Below are 16,311 nucleotides of genomic sequence, written 5' to 3' on the forward strand. Positions count from 1 at the left end.
GAATCACGCATGACCCAGGGCGGAACCTTGTGCTACTAATGCCATGTTGACATCTCATGCTTTTGTCAAGGATATCATACCCTGGGTCTACCCAGGGTCATGATCCAATTTGTTCGACCGAACGAGTAAGTACCTAAACAAACCATTTTTCTGGTGGTATTTTTTCGCGGCTAAAATGTGGAAATATCGGAATGTACTTCTTATACAGACATAATAAAACACAGTAATTTTGTATTATGCTATTTATTAAAAAAAAAATCTATTTTCAATAACTTTGAGATTAAAAACCTACGTCATCTGGTTAAGCAACCTCTATGCTATGCTAATTAGACTGTTTCAAATGTTCCAATCCTTATTTATGTAGCTTAGTAGCTTGAATACTATACGCAAAAATAATAAAGATATAAAATTAAATCTAGCGTAAGAAAAGCTGTGTATTAAAGTTTAATCCAACACAGCTACCTACCAACGTTTTCTAATAATCTACTTTCTAAAATTTTCCATTTTCAAAACACTTGACTTTTAATTAACTTCTATTCCATTTGACATAAATAACTCATAAGATTTAAAAAACGGTGGCAAGTATATTAAAATTGACGCTTCTTGAATCCTTGGCAGGCATACAAAACGAGCAAGCAGTTATTAAGTAAGTTACAAATAAACCCTCATACTGTTTGATTGCGTTGAAGATCCCGGCTTGCCGAACACAACAATTACAGAGCAATTAATAATCAAATCGACAGTATCTTAATGCTTACGATAAATTCCTAAATAAGCATAATTAATCAAAGAGAACTTCTTATAATTAAAATCGAACTTAGGTATTATCTTATTGATAAGGTAGAACAGAATACTCGTAGTTAAATAATGATAAGTGGTAAGAAATAACAAGATATTACCTATTAGGCGCAATTGTCCAACTCTGAATCACGAACTACTTATTTTAGCATTTGTCACTAATTACTTGTCAAAAATGTGCTGTTTCAGAGTGGTTAATGTCCCATGGCCGCATGGTTCATATTTTAATACAATAATTACTATTTAATGAGCTACGTTATAGGTAACCATAAAAATAAACATGCAAATTATAATAAGCAAGTAAGGGAATATAACTCTAAGAAAACGCAAAATCTGCACGGGATTTATCTATTAAACTTACGAATAACGAACACAAACATAATAAATGTACCTAACTTGAATTGACTTCAACTTTTCAATGGATTGGATTCAATTCCTTCAGTCTTATTAATGCACATTGGAAGATTTTTTGTCAAACACAGGTTACTTTCTTTTTACGTCCTTTCAAAAGTTTTAAAGGAACAAGTTTTTGTACGAATTGACCTTACTGTTGATCTTAAACGATACGCTTATTGAATTGAAAAAAAAAAATACACCACGATATCTTCAAAAATCAATTGTAAAATAAAATCAATCTTAATACGCTAACAATACGATGACATGTCCACACTGTCACATGATGAAAGAAACGTAACACCAAAGTTTATCTTCACAGAGACCGCTTGGGAGACTCTTTCTTTGGCGCGGTATCGTTTCTTAAGTCCACGGTTTTTCACTACCGTGGACTCCATACTGGAAGCCGGGTCGGCGGGGACGGACCCTAATTAATGCTGGTATGGTGAGCTAGGCGCCGGCGGCCGCGAGGGCCCGACCCCGGCGCCTAAAGTTGTGCCTCGGAGGGGTTTTGCCACAGGTTGGACGGCAGAGTGTCGTAGTGTGACGGGACCGTTACCAGCGCGTCGATGGAGCTTCGCGTGATCGAACAGTTCTGAAAACAAAGGAAAATCACGGTTACTAACTTGGTTTATAAAATACTAGACTTTACCCGCGGATTCGCACGCGTAATCTAATTAGATCCAGGATTAGAGACATGTGCCTTATCCTAGTGGTTGGAATTTTGAGCTTTTATTCCGATACGGTGGGAATATCTGCATAAAGAGTAGTTTATGTGTTATTCGCTATCATCCAAATCCGTTCAGCCGTTTTAGAGTGAAGGGGTACCTAACAAACAACCACACGCACACACTCACAAACTTTCGTATTAAAAATATTTTTAGGGTCATAGGCGTCATAGCGCTAGGTGGTCACCTAGGTCACAAAGAAATGGGAGCAAGACGGAACTATATGCATGGGAGTGTGAAAGGTAAGTTTCTTATCAATCTTGCTTTAATAGGCATTTGCTAACTGATAAAGATATGCAAAATTCAAAGACTTTGTTGATCAAGGTTTTAGTCGGCAAGATTAAAATTACCGAACAAGCTAATCTCTTCAAACATTTGCCAATATTTTATCTCACCTTGGGTTGATGGCGGTGTGTATCCACGCATTCTATGGGTAGCTTGATGGTTTCCACCTTGTATTTGTAGCCGCATGACGTCAGTTTCACGATTGTGTGCAGTGGCACGTTCATGTAGGGCAGTTCATCTGAAGAAAGAACATGGTTAAATTTAAGTGGAACATCTATCTCTTTAAGCTATTCTTTATGATTGTGGGTAAACAGGAGCGGTATTTAAGGGTGTCTGTCCTCCTCTTCCTCGCTCCGCGTCCTCGTTTCACTTCCCGTTTCGATATGAGTGTAACTAATTAACAACTCCCTGTCCACTGAAGAGGAGCGGAGACTTTATGCAATTCTATTGGCGCATTTTATCTCTCTCTCACCGCTCCGCTGCTTCGGTCCGGTCCAGTGGACAGGATGTGAGGGAGACTTACCAAGCTTAGCATCCAGGAAGTAGCCGAGCATGCAGCGCAGTACTGCCTGGTGTCCAACAACGATGACATTGTGCTCGTCTTCTAAAGCCGAAAGAACTGGTCGCAGTCGTGTCATGATGTCGATGTAGGACTCCCCCCAGGGGTAGCGGTAGCGAAGCTTATCCTGGTCCCTCCATGCGAACTCCTGAGGGAACCGTTCCTGCATTTCCTCGTAGGTTAGGCCTTCGCAAATGCCCTGGAGAAGAAGGAGAGTTTATGGTTATTTACGAGTATAGGAAGTTACTATTTAAATAGTTTTGTTTTGTTTGATGTGTAGTAGTTTTTGCGCGGAGTAAACACTTTCCTTAGGCTGAGGATATCATATTGGTGACTATCGTATCGCATTAGAATAGTATGGCAAGAAATAGCCAACTATTCATTGGGTACAAAAGTAAATATCTTATAACCTACGAGTTCATATGCTAGTGCTTGGCGTCACAAACATTCATTTCTTATTAAAGTAGGTCGGTATGAACAAACAACCTTAAATCAATCAGCTGCGGCAGTCGAGCCAACCCATAAAAAACATGAAGTTAGTATAAGGCATAAGCGATACCTGGTACAAGTATGTTTACTGTGTACTGTGCATGTGCACTAGAAATAGACCGAAGCATGATGCTATACCGAGAATGCTATTTTGGAAATGCAGCCTTTATTCCGTTTCGTTTTCCTTAGTTTTTTTTATTACTTTATGTGTAAAAATTGAAAAGTTACATTAGTTTTAAATGGGTTGTTTAATTCCATCTAATTTTAACTTTACAACAATGAACTTAGAGAATAAAGCAAGTATCTTATTTGTGTTCGTGTAGATCCATGATAAGGATAAGGTGGGCAGACGCGATAAAATCGCCTCATTTTATTGTCATTTTAATCTCTCAGATGATAAATTGTTTCCACAAATCTCTAGAGTATTTGGTTCTGTTTTTTTTTTCATGTAAATAGTGGATAGCTGAAAACTATTACTCCTATGTTGTAAAGCCCCGCCATGTAGAATAGTTTCCGCAATTTTTAGCAGAATTTAGTAGGTAGGTACTTCGATATCTAGAGATTACTGATTTGGGACCATTTCGTGACATGCATTGCTAATATATTTTATTTTTTATTATTATTCTTATCGCCATGTCACGTCACGTCATGTCATGTCACGAAAAGATGTTTTCTTTCTTTCTTTCTACAGTACGAGTATAAATAAATAAGTATTGCAATTTCATCTATTTGTTAAGTTTGTACCTAACTTCAATTGTAGTCTAATGGAATCTCTATTAAACCCACCAGTGGGAAGTCGTCAATAATATGACTAAGTAAGTTTCATTTTGAGTAAAGATTTCTCCTAAGAACGTATGGACGGCTCATTTATTTAGAGATAGAAACATGCCAACCAAGAAATACTAGTACTCTTATATGCAGTTTACTTTTGCAAGTGCCTATCCTGCTTGGCTCGTAATGGAAACCATACTAAGAAAGGGTTGATACTTCTTAGGGTCGAGCTAATCTTGCACGTGGGCAGCTCGCTTCGATACTTTTCTTGCTTGCTTGGTCCTTTCCAGCCTAACTATCTATATATTCCTCGCTAACCTCCATGCAGTTACTTCAGACGTATGCAAACCTCATGAGGCTTGCTTGCTTGATACTCAAATAAGAAGTCTTGACACTTACAGCATCTAGCTCATTGAGCGCGCGGACGGCTCTCTTCGGCGCGCGTATCTCCGCAGCGGTCTGCTTGGTCCTCCGCAACTCCGAGGTCCACACAGTCAGCAGCTCGAGGTCAGCAAGCGCATTCATGTGCTGAGCCAGCCCTCGCGCGTAGGTCTGCCCGCGCGGAGATAGGGACGCGTCGCCTCCAATGCGTCCGATCACGTTGTATTCACTCTCACCGTGCTGGAAGTAAAAGAACTAATGAAAATCTGTCAATACTGTCTTTGAACGAGTCTGTTGGCTAATAAAGTGTCTTTGAAGTCTAGAGATGACAATGACGCCAATAAGGGTTCTTCTCAAACATTTGACTTAAGCTCTTCAGATATATGTATATATGGACATAATTTAGGTTAGGTATCTACATGTCATGAAGGTTAATAAATAAATTACATGAATAACATCGGTATCCAGTAATGTAATGTAGGTATACTTGTACAGGTGGAAAAATATTACACTGAGTTTGTTTTTTCTATAACATTGACATATGTACAGTGACACGAAGTATGGTGTTTGCGCAACTGCTGGTTGGCTTCATCTCTTAGGTAGGTATTTGTTTAGCGAAGTTGTTTACGACTTATCGACTTTTAGCAGATAGCTTATAACGTTTCCATTTAACCCGCTCTATAAATAGAAATATTCTTAATCAACATGAAAAACATGTTTTTCTACACCAATTAAGCGATAATCCTAACCATGAGCAATACATGGAGCTATATGTAGAATAGTAGTTTAGGTATGGTGCAAGTTTAGATTTCTTACCCTGGTGAAGTAAAGAGTTTGAGGCAAAGGGCGTAGGCCGGATAGGTATCCAAGGATGCCGGATTCCTTCTGCCCAGCGACTTTTTGCGCGGTAACCGTTTCTCCCATATTTTCCACCCGAACAAAGCTGATAGTTTCCAGACTCGCGTCGATGGGCTCATACTGCCGCATGTAATGCTCCAGCTTCTTCCTAAGGTCATCGACAGCCAGCTCCTCGCTCATGGACTTGTAGTCCTCCGAGTAACGCAGGATCTCAATGATGTTCCTTTCCAGCAACTCCTGGTCTTCGCAAACGCATTCGATGAACAGAATCCTGAAGCTCATGTCTGAGAGGCAGTAGTCATTGAGTTCTCGGCGCTGCTCTCGGGTGATGTTGGTGCCGTCAAATATCTACGAAAAATATTAATTAGGTATTTTCGAATCCCCTCAACTGTGAAACATATAGCTAATGAGGAAGAGATTGCTTATGGTTTATGTACCAATTGCAGATGTAACTTAAAAAAAAGGTATTATTTCAATAATCGTTTGACATTATACTTAAACGTGTTTGTCTGATTTGTTAACGACGAAGACCTTTATAAGCATTTAGGTAGTTTTAACCTTTTAAAATTCATAAATATATATGAAAAGGTCAAGTCAAGTATTATGTGTCAGAATCATAAGAGATTTGTGAAAAGTGTTTGCTTTTATAGCTTAATGTTGTTTTTCAAGACTCATCAAACTAATTAGGTAGATATGAATAGTTTGCAAGTTTCTGAGATAAGCAGCAGTTTAGAAACTCGTGTCAAATAAACACCCCTTACCTAACAGTTTGTTTACTTACACGAGGTAAGAGTTTGAACTTACCTACACGTTTTAAAAGCACTGATGGATATTATGTAACAAACTAACTAAGTATGAGAAGTTATTCATGCCTTTTAAGAGTTTAAAGTACAGGTCTAGTGAAAAATGATTTCCCTTCGAATTTTTTCAAATAAGTTCGTATTTATCTTGCTTACAAAATTAGCTTCAGTAAACTTCAGTAAGCTAGTTGAGAAAGCAAGATAAAAACGAAAAAACATAAGGGCCAGTTGCTCACGTTATTTTCCAAAATCTCTAATAAATAAATACATAAATAAATATCATGGGACACTTGACACCAATTGACCTAGTCCCAAACTATAAGCAGTGCTGCGTCACTCCGTTAGGTACCGTACTTCCCCATCGCCTTTGAAACGTTAGTAATTCTATTCTCTTAAGAAATTGTCACTCGAAAATGTACTGAGACTGCACTATGTCCGTTGGCGCTGATGTGGTTGGTAGGTTTAAACACGAGTGTGGTATCTGTTACATAGTAACTATTATTAAGCTGTTCTTTTAGTCCAAACTTACAGCGACACTGTTCCCATCCTTCAGCCACAGGACGGCATCTTGCACGGCCTCGTGGGCGCTCTGCCGACGGATGGCGGAGCCATAGGCGTTGTCCGCGCGGAAAATGTCATGTGTTCCGTATAGCACCATGTGCCGGCGGCGGTACTCGCTGCAGTTGAACACTGCAACGGGGATAAACGTTAGCACTGGCTGGAAATTTTCAAGTTGTTGAGTATACTTGTTTTTGTATACCTACCTACCTATGGTTAGTTCTATTTATTCAAACAAAATAAATAGTGACGGATCTGTTCGTAAACATATTAACTATTTATCAGTGGCGAAAATAAACAGAGACGGTTATCTTTATTCATATTTATTAAAGAGTAACGAAACAGGCCTTTCATGGTGGTTTTTTTAATTTTGAAGTTTAAAGTAGAAGATTAAATGGTTAGGGCTACATATTTTTAGTTTAAGGACCGTTGTCCGGTTTTCAAACGTGTCGTATCGGCGCGATTGAGTGATCGATCTCAATTTGACTACAAAAAGAGAAATTCTAAAACGGCAGCTGTGGTTCTAGCAGACGATAGGCAGTTAAGCATTATAATTTTTTTTTTACGCTTTTTAGTGTCTAAGATACAATAATAGTTTAATGTTAACTGCTCGTCACCTTATTATTGAGTACTAACTGTTGGTCTTTATCATCAGTTCCACTTCACCAAATGATCATTTTCAAGAGCAAATGCACGAGTTGCTACTAAATAAGTATATCCAATTCAGCATAGGTGTCCCTACAATATTTATTTTGAAGAGTTCCCTCGATTTCCTTAAGATCCAATCATCAGATCTTGATTTGGTTCTTATGGGACCTAATTGAAACCATTCCTATACGATCGCAAAAAAAATGTTCTAATCGGTTCATAAATGACATGACGGAGTTCTGAGGTAACAAACATAAAAAAATACAACTGAATGGATAACCTCCTTTTTCGAAGTCGGTTAAAAAAGGTCTACATTTTGTTGAAGACAAAAATATAAAGTGGAGTATCTAAACATTGTAAACGTTGATGTGAATTTAGTCTTGTCATTTAATTATTCAACAAACTGCAATTTATAAGTACAGTGTTCATTCGCCTTGAAATATTTGTGTCTCTGTAACCAAGAGGTGTGTTATCTCCGTATAGAAAAGTACTTTATCTTATCTAGGGCAAATATATTGTGCTATATGTAGATATGAAACCTCGTGAGCAGAGCGTTAGCAGCTCAATATCAACACATAGATTTAGGTCACGGCGCTTCTTTAACAATGTTGTATGTATTAAATACCAGCTGATTTGATTACTTAGCAAATGTATCCTGAGACGCTTGTCAATTGTTTTATCTAGCTCTGCTTGCAAGACCTCATTATTAAGAATGTAATTTTTTATGACATACAGAGCAATAAATGTAGAACACATTGATATCATTGTGATCATGTCGTAGAAAAAAGTTATTTTTTTTGTTGAAAAATAGTTACATTTACTTGTGACCAAAACAATACAATACAATGACTCGTTATTTACATTACAAATACTAAGCGAAACTTATTTTTAACAACTTAACTACAAATAAATATCACGGGACAATTCACACCAATTGTAAGCCCAAAGTAAGCTTAGCAAAGCTTGTGTTACGGGTACTAAGCAACGGATAAATATAATTATATAGATAGATACATACTTAAATACATATTAAACACCCAAGACCCGAGAACAAACATTCGTATTTGTCATACAAATATCTGCCCCGACACGGGAATCGAACCCGGGACCTCAAGCTTCGTAGTCAGGTTCTCTAACCACTAGGCCATCTGGTCGTCAAAACGTCAGACAAAGATACGCCTACTATTTTATTGAATGAATGTCACAAAGCCATATATGATAGACCATAATAATGTAAGTCCTGCGAGCAAAATCGCGTAAAAGAGCTAATGCTTGTATGCTCCGCTCAATATTTACTATATTTAGTAGACAGTACACAATGGTGGATGGTGCGGAAGGAGCGGCCCGCCCCAGGCTTATAGTCTCAGGGGCCTCCAAATGTCCTTAATTTCCTACGAATAATAAATCGAAGAAGAATTATTATTCGTAGTTAATTTCTCTTGATCAAGTCCCGAACAAGGCTAAAATTACGCTTAGTAAGTGATAATATTTTGTATTACGTATTACTAACCAAATGTGTCAATGTTACAACATTCAGCTTTGCAGCCCAGATCCCGAACTGGATTAGTCCGTTACGAGTAGACCTTCACTACTCTAAAAGTCTACACACACCTTTAGTGCTCTCTCCATTCCAATTAAGATGGCGGGAGAGGTGGTGAGCCAACTGGCTCTTTCCCCTGGCCGGTAGACCCACCAGCGCGATTAGAAGCGGCGCGAATTGGCTGATGCGGCGCGTACGCAGGGACACTGCAACAAATGAATAAGACGTTCGAAATTTGAACCGTAAAAAATCTGGTGAAAAATTAGTGCTCATGTGTATGGTGAAAAATTAGTGCTCATGTGTTTATTTATTTTTAATGTAATCATAGTCAATATGACTATAATTATATGCAAGGTTTTATTTGATATCTTGAACGATTTATATAATAATCGATTTGATAGTGCAATTCATTTGTATTCCGTAATTGTGAAGGTCAAGCGAAATAATAATTTTATGACAGTACGATTAGTGGATTAGTTATTTTATTAGCTAAGCCTACTTTTTTTCATAGTTACTTACAGTAAAACTATTTCAATTGCCACTTTCATTCTCCTCCTCCAAAAAACCTGCTTATTGGTGCTAATATAAAAAAGCAATTCAACCCAGGTTTTTGCTGAAATACTAAACTGGTTGTTATTTTAATCGATTCTAACGGTGAGTGTTAGAAAATCAATTCTTCATTAGTAGAGCCAAGGCGGGGATTTTTATCCGCACCGCTATTAAAACATTTTCTGTAGGTTTTTTTTTGGCTATAAAAAGTTAAAATTCAACGTGAGATTCGTAAGACCTCGTTGAAGTCTATAGCTGTTCTTAGCTCGAGAATCAAGAACCATAACGTATTGGTTTCCTGTATCTATTTTTATCTATATCGATTACAGCATCGCGATATCTAGGTAGAGTCTCTCGATTGGCTGTATCTAGTAATCTAGGTACTTTTCCCCTATCAAAACTTTGAGTACAAATCGATAGTAATATGAGTTGTTTAACAAAAGCAGGCGTTTTTATCGCGAATGTAACCTTTCGGTTCGATACCAAGCCTGTCCGGGTCAAAAGATAGTCAATATGATATTTATTGGACAATATAAATAAAAGTTGAATCAGAGATATCGAGTGTTAAATGTTACTGACTGGATAAATAAAGTTAAGTATTGAAATAAATATATTGAAAATGAAGAGTTCAATTTAAGATACTTTGTACCTACCTACACTAGGAATTCTTTAAAGCATTGGCAAGTGTATTTTTATGTAAAAAATAAAATATTAGCGTATTGGAGGTTGATTATCTTTCCAAGAAGTTTTTACAATTTGTACCATATGGGTACAGATATTTATTTAAACAAACGCATTATGGTAATGGTACAATAATTAAATATCTCAAGAGTAGCTGAAGCTAGTTCTTCAAATACTACTTATAAATATTGTAATAAACATATGTATATTTAACTGCTATAAAGATTACATAAATTTTATTGTCTGTGCGTTTCTTTTATCTGATGAGGTGATGTGTAATTCATTCGTTACATTATCTACAAGTTGGTTAATTATTTCAAAAGAGAACAAGAGATAATACTTATACCTATATAATGAATAGAGATGAAAAATCGACAAAAAAATGGCAGTCAGGGTCGAAGGTCGAAGTAGGTACGTTCGATAGTTAAAAAAAAGGTACTTAATATAAGATAAGAAATCTACTTCTTAACGGCACAAAAACACGATGAACTCATCATAAGGTGATGGATGACTGATCGTGTCATTGATAAAATTAACGGATTACTTAAAACAACAATATACTAAGAATCCTATCTTCTACTTGGCTAGGTGTGTCATCAATTTATTGCCTTTATTTTCGTACATAGCCAGCAATCTGCTTTTCTTACAGACTCTACCTCGGCCGCGCCTTCTCATAAACATAAAAGTATGTTTAATAGATGATTCAGGTTTACAACTGTTGATAACATTTTACTAGAGCCAGACATTTACGTCGGTGAATACAATATGTTATTATCGGTGGATAAAGATAATCGATTTTCAGACAATGCATACCTTTAAATTGCATCCGACTGACACGAGACAACAAAAGAAGAATGTGTGCATTTGTTATACTTAGGTACATGAGAAACCCATTCTTCTTCAATAAAATCAACGTGGAATTGTAATAGTAGGTGCATCAGGGTCGTTTTCAATGGCATACGATGCAATATAATTATTAGTATCTCGGTGGGAATGTTACTTTTATCTATCAAAACTTCCCTCGTTTTCAATATTACCTATCTACATTCTATTTCTTACACCTAAGTCTACGTCACCAGTCATCGTATGATGTTGGGTCGTGGGCTCTAAGGATTATACCTACGCAAGCAAAGTTCAAAGAATCAAGCCACGTGTTTAAAGTAAACATGCACGTGACAGTAAGCCGCTCAAGCCAATTTGGTTAATTTCTCCTTTGTTTTTTCAACACCCAATAGATGCTATTGTTCTATTTAATTGTGAAAAATAAAGAATGCCCTAAACTTGCCCTAGGGCTACGTAGCCATAGCGATACAAAACAAAAACATGTAACTCAGTATTTTATTTAGTTATAATAGAAAAGTAGTGAATACTTTTAAGCTTCAAGATAGAAGCTATAACTTCAGGTTCAATTGAGATAATATAAATAAGACAAAATAATAAACTCTAGAAGCGCGAGGCGCAAGAGGCGTGGCGCGTGGCGTTGCCAACGCGGTGCGGACTTTGGACTGTAGTTAACGATCAAGATAACTATATACACAAAAAATATAGCACAGTTATAACCATGTGCATTGTGCAAGAAGTTGGAACTTTCATCTCGATGCGTCAGAAACAGGAGTAAGTAATACTTCAAAAAGTTGGACTATGTTAACCGGTTGTATAGAAGGTTAGGTAGGTTTGTATACAAAACGACTACTTAACTGGAAAAAGTTCCGTGGTGACAAAAAAAATACTCATTCAATTGTATCAAAATTTAACTTCTGTTGTTATGGTGTCCAATTTTTTGAACTTCACCAATCGTTGTAGAACCAGCGTAAGTTACGTAATTGTACACTAAACCGTCAGACAGAAAGGCGAAAGACCAACAAAACGTGGAGGCGCGGTAACGCGTCAGCTAAATATAGGGAGTAATCTCATGTGAATTATATAGATTTTTTTATTGAACTAAACTCTTGACGTGTACCTACATATAGGTACTTTGACGCAACCACACAGCAAATTGCTATCATGTCATGTCTATATGTGAATGAAAAGAACACAGAAAAATAATATTCATTCAAGTTTTTTCCGATTGAATAAATACATGGCGCATTAATACTCAGCCTAGCAGCTACGTATACAAATGGAGTGAGCCAAACAATTTTTTTTATTCGACTGGAAGGCAAACGAGCAAGTGGTGGTTAGAGATCACCACCGCTCATAAACATCTGCAACACCAGGGACCAGGGGTATTGCATTGCCAACCTAGAAATGAATGAAAGTATTTACTTTAGTAGTAAACAAATACGATATTGAAAGACTCATGTCATTGTGCAGCATCTCAGACAAAGGACGTATACAAGACAAAACACAGACAGCCGTATTATTGCACGCTTAATCCATTCACGCTCTCAATCCGTGATCCTGAAGCATCTATTGGCTGAAATCTAATCTTAGTCTAGGGTCAAAACATTTCCTAAGAATTGACCCTTTATCAGATAGACGCAATCGCAGCCGTATCCGCATTGATAAAGTTTGAAGACGTCATTCAGTTAGAAAACATGAAGCAAACATTAATTAAAATATCTCACTAATTCGCTCTTTTAGCCGACTAACAGAAACATAACATGTTATTAGGTAAGAGTTAATAAACCGTAACAGGACGTAGTTATATGATTTAATCATGTTGAAAATTGAAGCGATACTAATTATTATAAGATGATTATAAGAAATGGCAATCGTAGGCGCCAGCCAACGCCCACCGTTCCCACCGCTCTCTCGTATCCATTCATTGTTGAATTAACTTTAACTATAATTAGCTATCATAAATAAACAGAGGCCACACCACTTGTATCTCCGCTTTCAACAACATTATTATCATTTAAAATAACAGCCACTCCCGGCGAGGTCATACATTCTCCATTAATGCATTTGAACAATAGAAGTTAGGCAACCCAGCTTAATTCGTAGATAAGTACTTGACTTCAACATTGATTGATTGATTGATTGATTAAAAATTTATTTTCACCATAACACAAAAAACACAATATCGAACTATACATAGGTAGGTATTAATAAAGTTAAGATTAACATTTATTCATTCATTTGCTATCAAGCCTAGGTAACAAGTTATAGGATAAAACAACATGACATTAAAAATGCGTGAGTTGCAATTTGAAAATTCAAAAGAGGCAAACAAGTGGTTAGGTATATATATATTATTTTATATTCATCACTCAACCGATAACAGTTTGGTCACTGTATCTAGGCTGTATTTGCTTTTGTTAAACATACGATAATTAACGTGCCAACAACCGCAGATAAATTTACAGGGGGCATAATGTTGATAAGAATGAAAAACACTTGCCGAAAACAAACTTTATCTAATAGGTGATAGGCTGAACTTTTATCAAGATCTTAAAAGTTGATGATCGTCGTCTCGTCATCACTTCTTTTGTCGACTTTGTAGATAAGGTTGAGAGCGGTTTGCAATAACAAGTTTGGTCGGTGCTGGTCGGCAACACGGGGGCGTGGCGCGACGTCATATGGCATGATGCTCCCGCGCAATTTTGGACGCTCATTTGTATTCTGGAGCCTCGTTAAAGCTTTCGACTGACGTAACGTAACTTTACTTTCTAGAGTTTTAAAATACCGAACGGTTATGCACGGCCGTGAAATCAATTTATCTTTATAACTATAAAATCTGTAATAAACAATACTTCAATTCAGATATAAATATTATACTCATTTTTTTTAGGTACCCTGAGGCAGAAAGTTATGACGGGTTACAATTGTCGATAGAAGTGACGTTAAATGATACTATGAAAGACATAGCTGGTTGAAAAATGGTGTTATGTGAATTCATAACATAATATACCTATAAGATTGCATACGTCATTTTGTTGTTAATGCCAACAGGATGCTCTGTTACGATGCTTAGTCCGCACAATGAATTGTTATGATAATTGGAATACATTTTTCAATAGGTTACATATTATCATTCTTAGAATGAGGGTTGTCGTCTTTTCTTCCTGTTTGACTGGTCTATAAAAGACTTAACCAATGTTCCTTTGTATTAAATTCTTTGTTATTTATCAGTAAACATAAGGACATATTAATGAGGTTTAATGAAACTAGTAGTAAACTAAGAGGTTTTGTAGAAGGAAACATATGAGGTACCTATTATACAAGGAAATAAACGAGGTTAAGATGGGAAATTTTGTTTGGTATTTATACACACACCTATGGGCTAAACGTTCAATCACGTCATTATTTTTGTAATATTTATGTGCGATTCTTAATGCAGTACTCGGAAAGACGTTAACTATCCTTGTTTATGATTGTCACGCATGTACAGGGTAAGGCAGAAACTTAGGAATATGTATGATCATTCGAGATAGATATGAGGTCAAGATTGATATACGTAACGATGTTTTTACATTTCGTCACGCCTCGATCCGATGAACCTGTCAGCTTACCTACTCATGCTCGGAAAAGAAATTATACAACTCGTTTACACACCTATACCAGAAGCCGAAAATTTCAGCTACTTTGCTTCTGTCTACTTGGCCTGTTTCCAAAGGTAAAGGAAACTTTAGTAAGACAAAAGAAACGCGTTCGATCTCGTTTTAAAATCAGATGTGCGAACTGTACAGGCCTTCAATTGAAAGCATGAGATTGGTAGACAAAACTGGCAGCTTATAAAAGTCATAACGGTTATATTTTGGTACGCACATCGTTACCAATTAGATTTAACGCAGAGCCCAAGGCAATTGACCGCGCAACATTCGAGATCATTGATGTCACAATCATCGGTTGTGACGTCAAGCATACGACTACAACGAAACTACTTTTTAATTGATGTTACTGTTAGTCTATGTATAATCCGAGATTGTTTATGAGTCAACAATTAGATTGCATGGGAAAGCAATTAGATTGTCTGATGATGCATCGCTTTAGCAAAGTACCATTATCAGATCATGACAATGATAGGGGGCAATGCAAAAAAAAACACAACATTATCGCTTAGTCTAATGGCATCACGTTGTCAATGCGTGATGGACACTGAGAGTGTTGTTTCAGTCAAGTAGGTAAGTAGGTACAGAAATTTGGAACTTGACAATTTCCCCAGACCACGTCAAAAACTGCAGTTGGCGCCCTGCCATCGGGATGCAGAATCTAGGTAAGTAACTGACAGTTGCGATGCTATACCTTGGACAATCTCGAGCGTTTGATTAGGCAGCACCAGTTAGCCTTAACAGTTGCCAAAATAAAACATTGCCAATCAAGGTGAGTGATAAAAAGCAAAAAGTTTTCTTCCGATGCGGATATTTTTCTTTGATTAATTGCTTATATGCGACATATTTTGCAGTGTAAATAGAAATGTCGTGTTTATAAGCATGGGAAAATTCTATTGGTGTCCTGCCAAGGGCTTGATTGCAATAAACGTGAAATCTATTTGCAGTTGGACTTTGCTCCGGAGTTCTGCGGAAGTCGCGAATTGAACGGGCTGTAGACATGGAGAGTCCATCAGTCAATCGTGCAAGGAGATGAATAAAGGAATACTATTGCTCCCGTGAATGAAAAGACTTTACGTTAGTGATTCATGGCCACTTGCTGGAAGAAAATAAACTCGATTAATGTCAAGCCCAGCTGTCAAAATGTATGTGGGACTTGTTAAGCTTAAACCAGGTTGATGTCTGAGTCTAAATTTATGTTTTTCTGTAAGACCGCTTCAGTCTGCCAATTATTTAAATAGTTTAAATAGTATATTTATTTAATAGTATTTTAATGTAGCTATCGGAATAAGCTTCGAATGATCGAGGACACAATAACAAGGAACTCAGTTCACGGAAGAGAATGGCTGCGTCTTGATTAAATTATTTTATTATATTTTTTTGTATCTTAGTCAAATAAAATTTAATGTGTGTCACTATTCTCTCTTTTTAGGTTTAATTGTATGTCATGTATCATTCTGTGTTGTTCTAACTTGGTTATTTTAATTACTGTGGGACCCACTGAAAATCAAGCGTCATGGCACCGCGTGCATTTGATGACACATGCTGAGGGGTGTCCTTTTTTTAGTATCAAACTACATATGTAATATATTTTATGTTGTTTAGCTGTATTATTGTACTCGTAGTTGTTCAAAAATAAATATTTTTCTATTTCTATTCTATTCTATTCTAAAATAATTTTATGTACAATTGATGAGACTGAAAATTTGTAGGGAACAGAGCGGAATAAGAAAGTTTTTATCGTCTAGACTAGACGAATGAGTGTAATATTTCAAAATCC

At 36.7% G+C, this 16,311-nt stretch overlaps 1 protein-coding gene across 1 annotated transcript in view; it reads right to left on the minus strand.

Moving 5' to 3' along the window:
- Positions 1-227: 227 nt before the first annotated feature.
- LOC141440966 (6-phosphofructo-2-kinase/fructose-2,6-bisphosphatase-like) overlaps positions 228-16,311 on the minus strand; it is an 80,402-nt gene continuing 64,318 nt past the window's right edge. Inside the window, exons 3-9 of the mRNA XM_074105561.1 lie at positions 8,880-9,014; positions 6,592-6,752; positions 5,221-5,610; positions 4,423-4,644; positions 2,728-2,962; positions 2,315-2,442; positions 228-1,786 (exon numbers count right to left, since the gene is read on the minus strand). Coding sequence (XP_073961662.1) covers positions 1,679-1,786; positions 2,315-2,442; positions 2,728-2,962; positions 4,423-4,644; positions 5,221-5,610; positions 6,592-6,752; positions 8,880-9,014 — 1,379 coding nt within the window. The 3' untranslated portion in view covers positions 228-1,678. The remainder of the gene's footprint in view (positions 1,787-2,314; positions 2,443-2,727; positions 2,963-4,422; positions 4,645-5,220; positions 5,611-6,591; positions 6,753-8,879; positions 9,015-16,311) is intronic.

The sequence above is a fragment of the Choristoneura fumiferana genome, chromosome 23, assembly GCF_025370935.1.
Source record: "Choristoneura fumiferana chromosome 23, NRCan_CFum_1, whole genome shotgun sequence".
Taxonomy (NCBI): Eukaryota; Metazoa; Arthropoda; class Insecta; order Lepidoptera; family Tortricidae; genus Choristoneura; species Choristoneura fumiferana.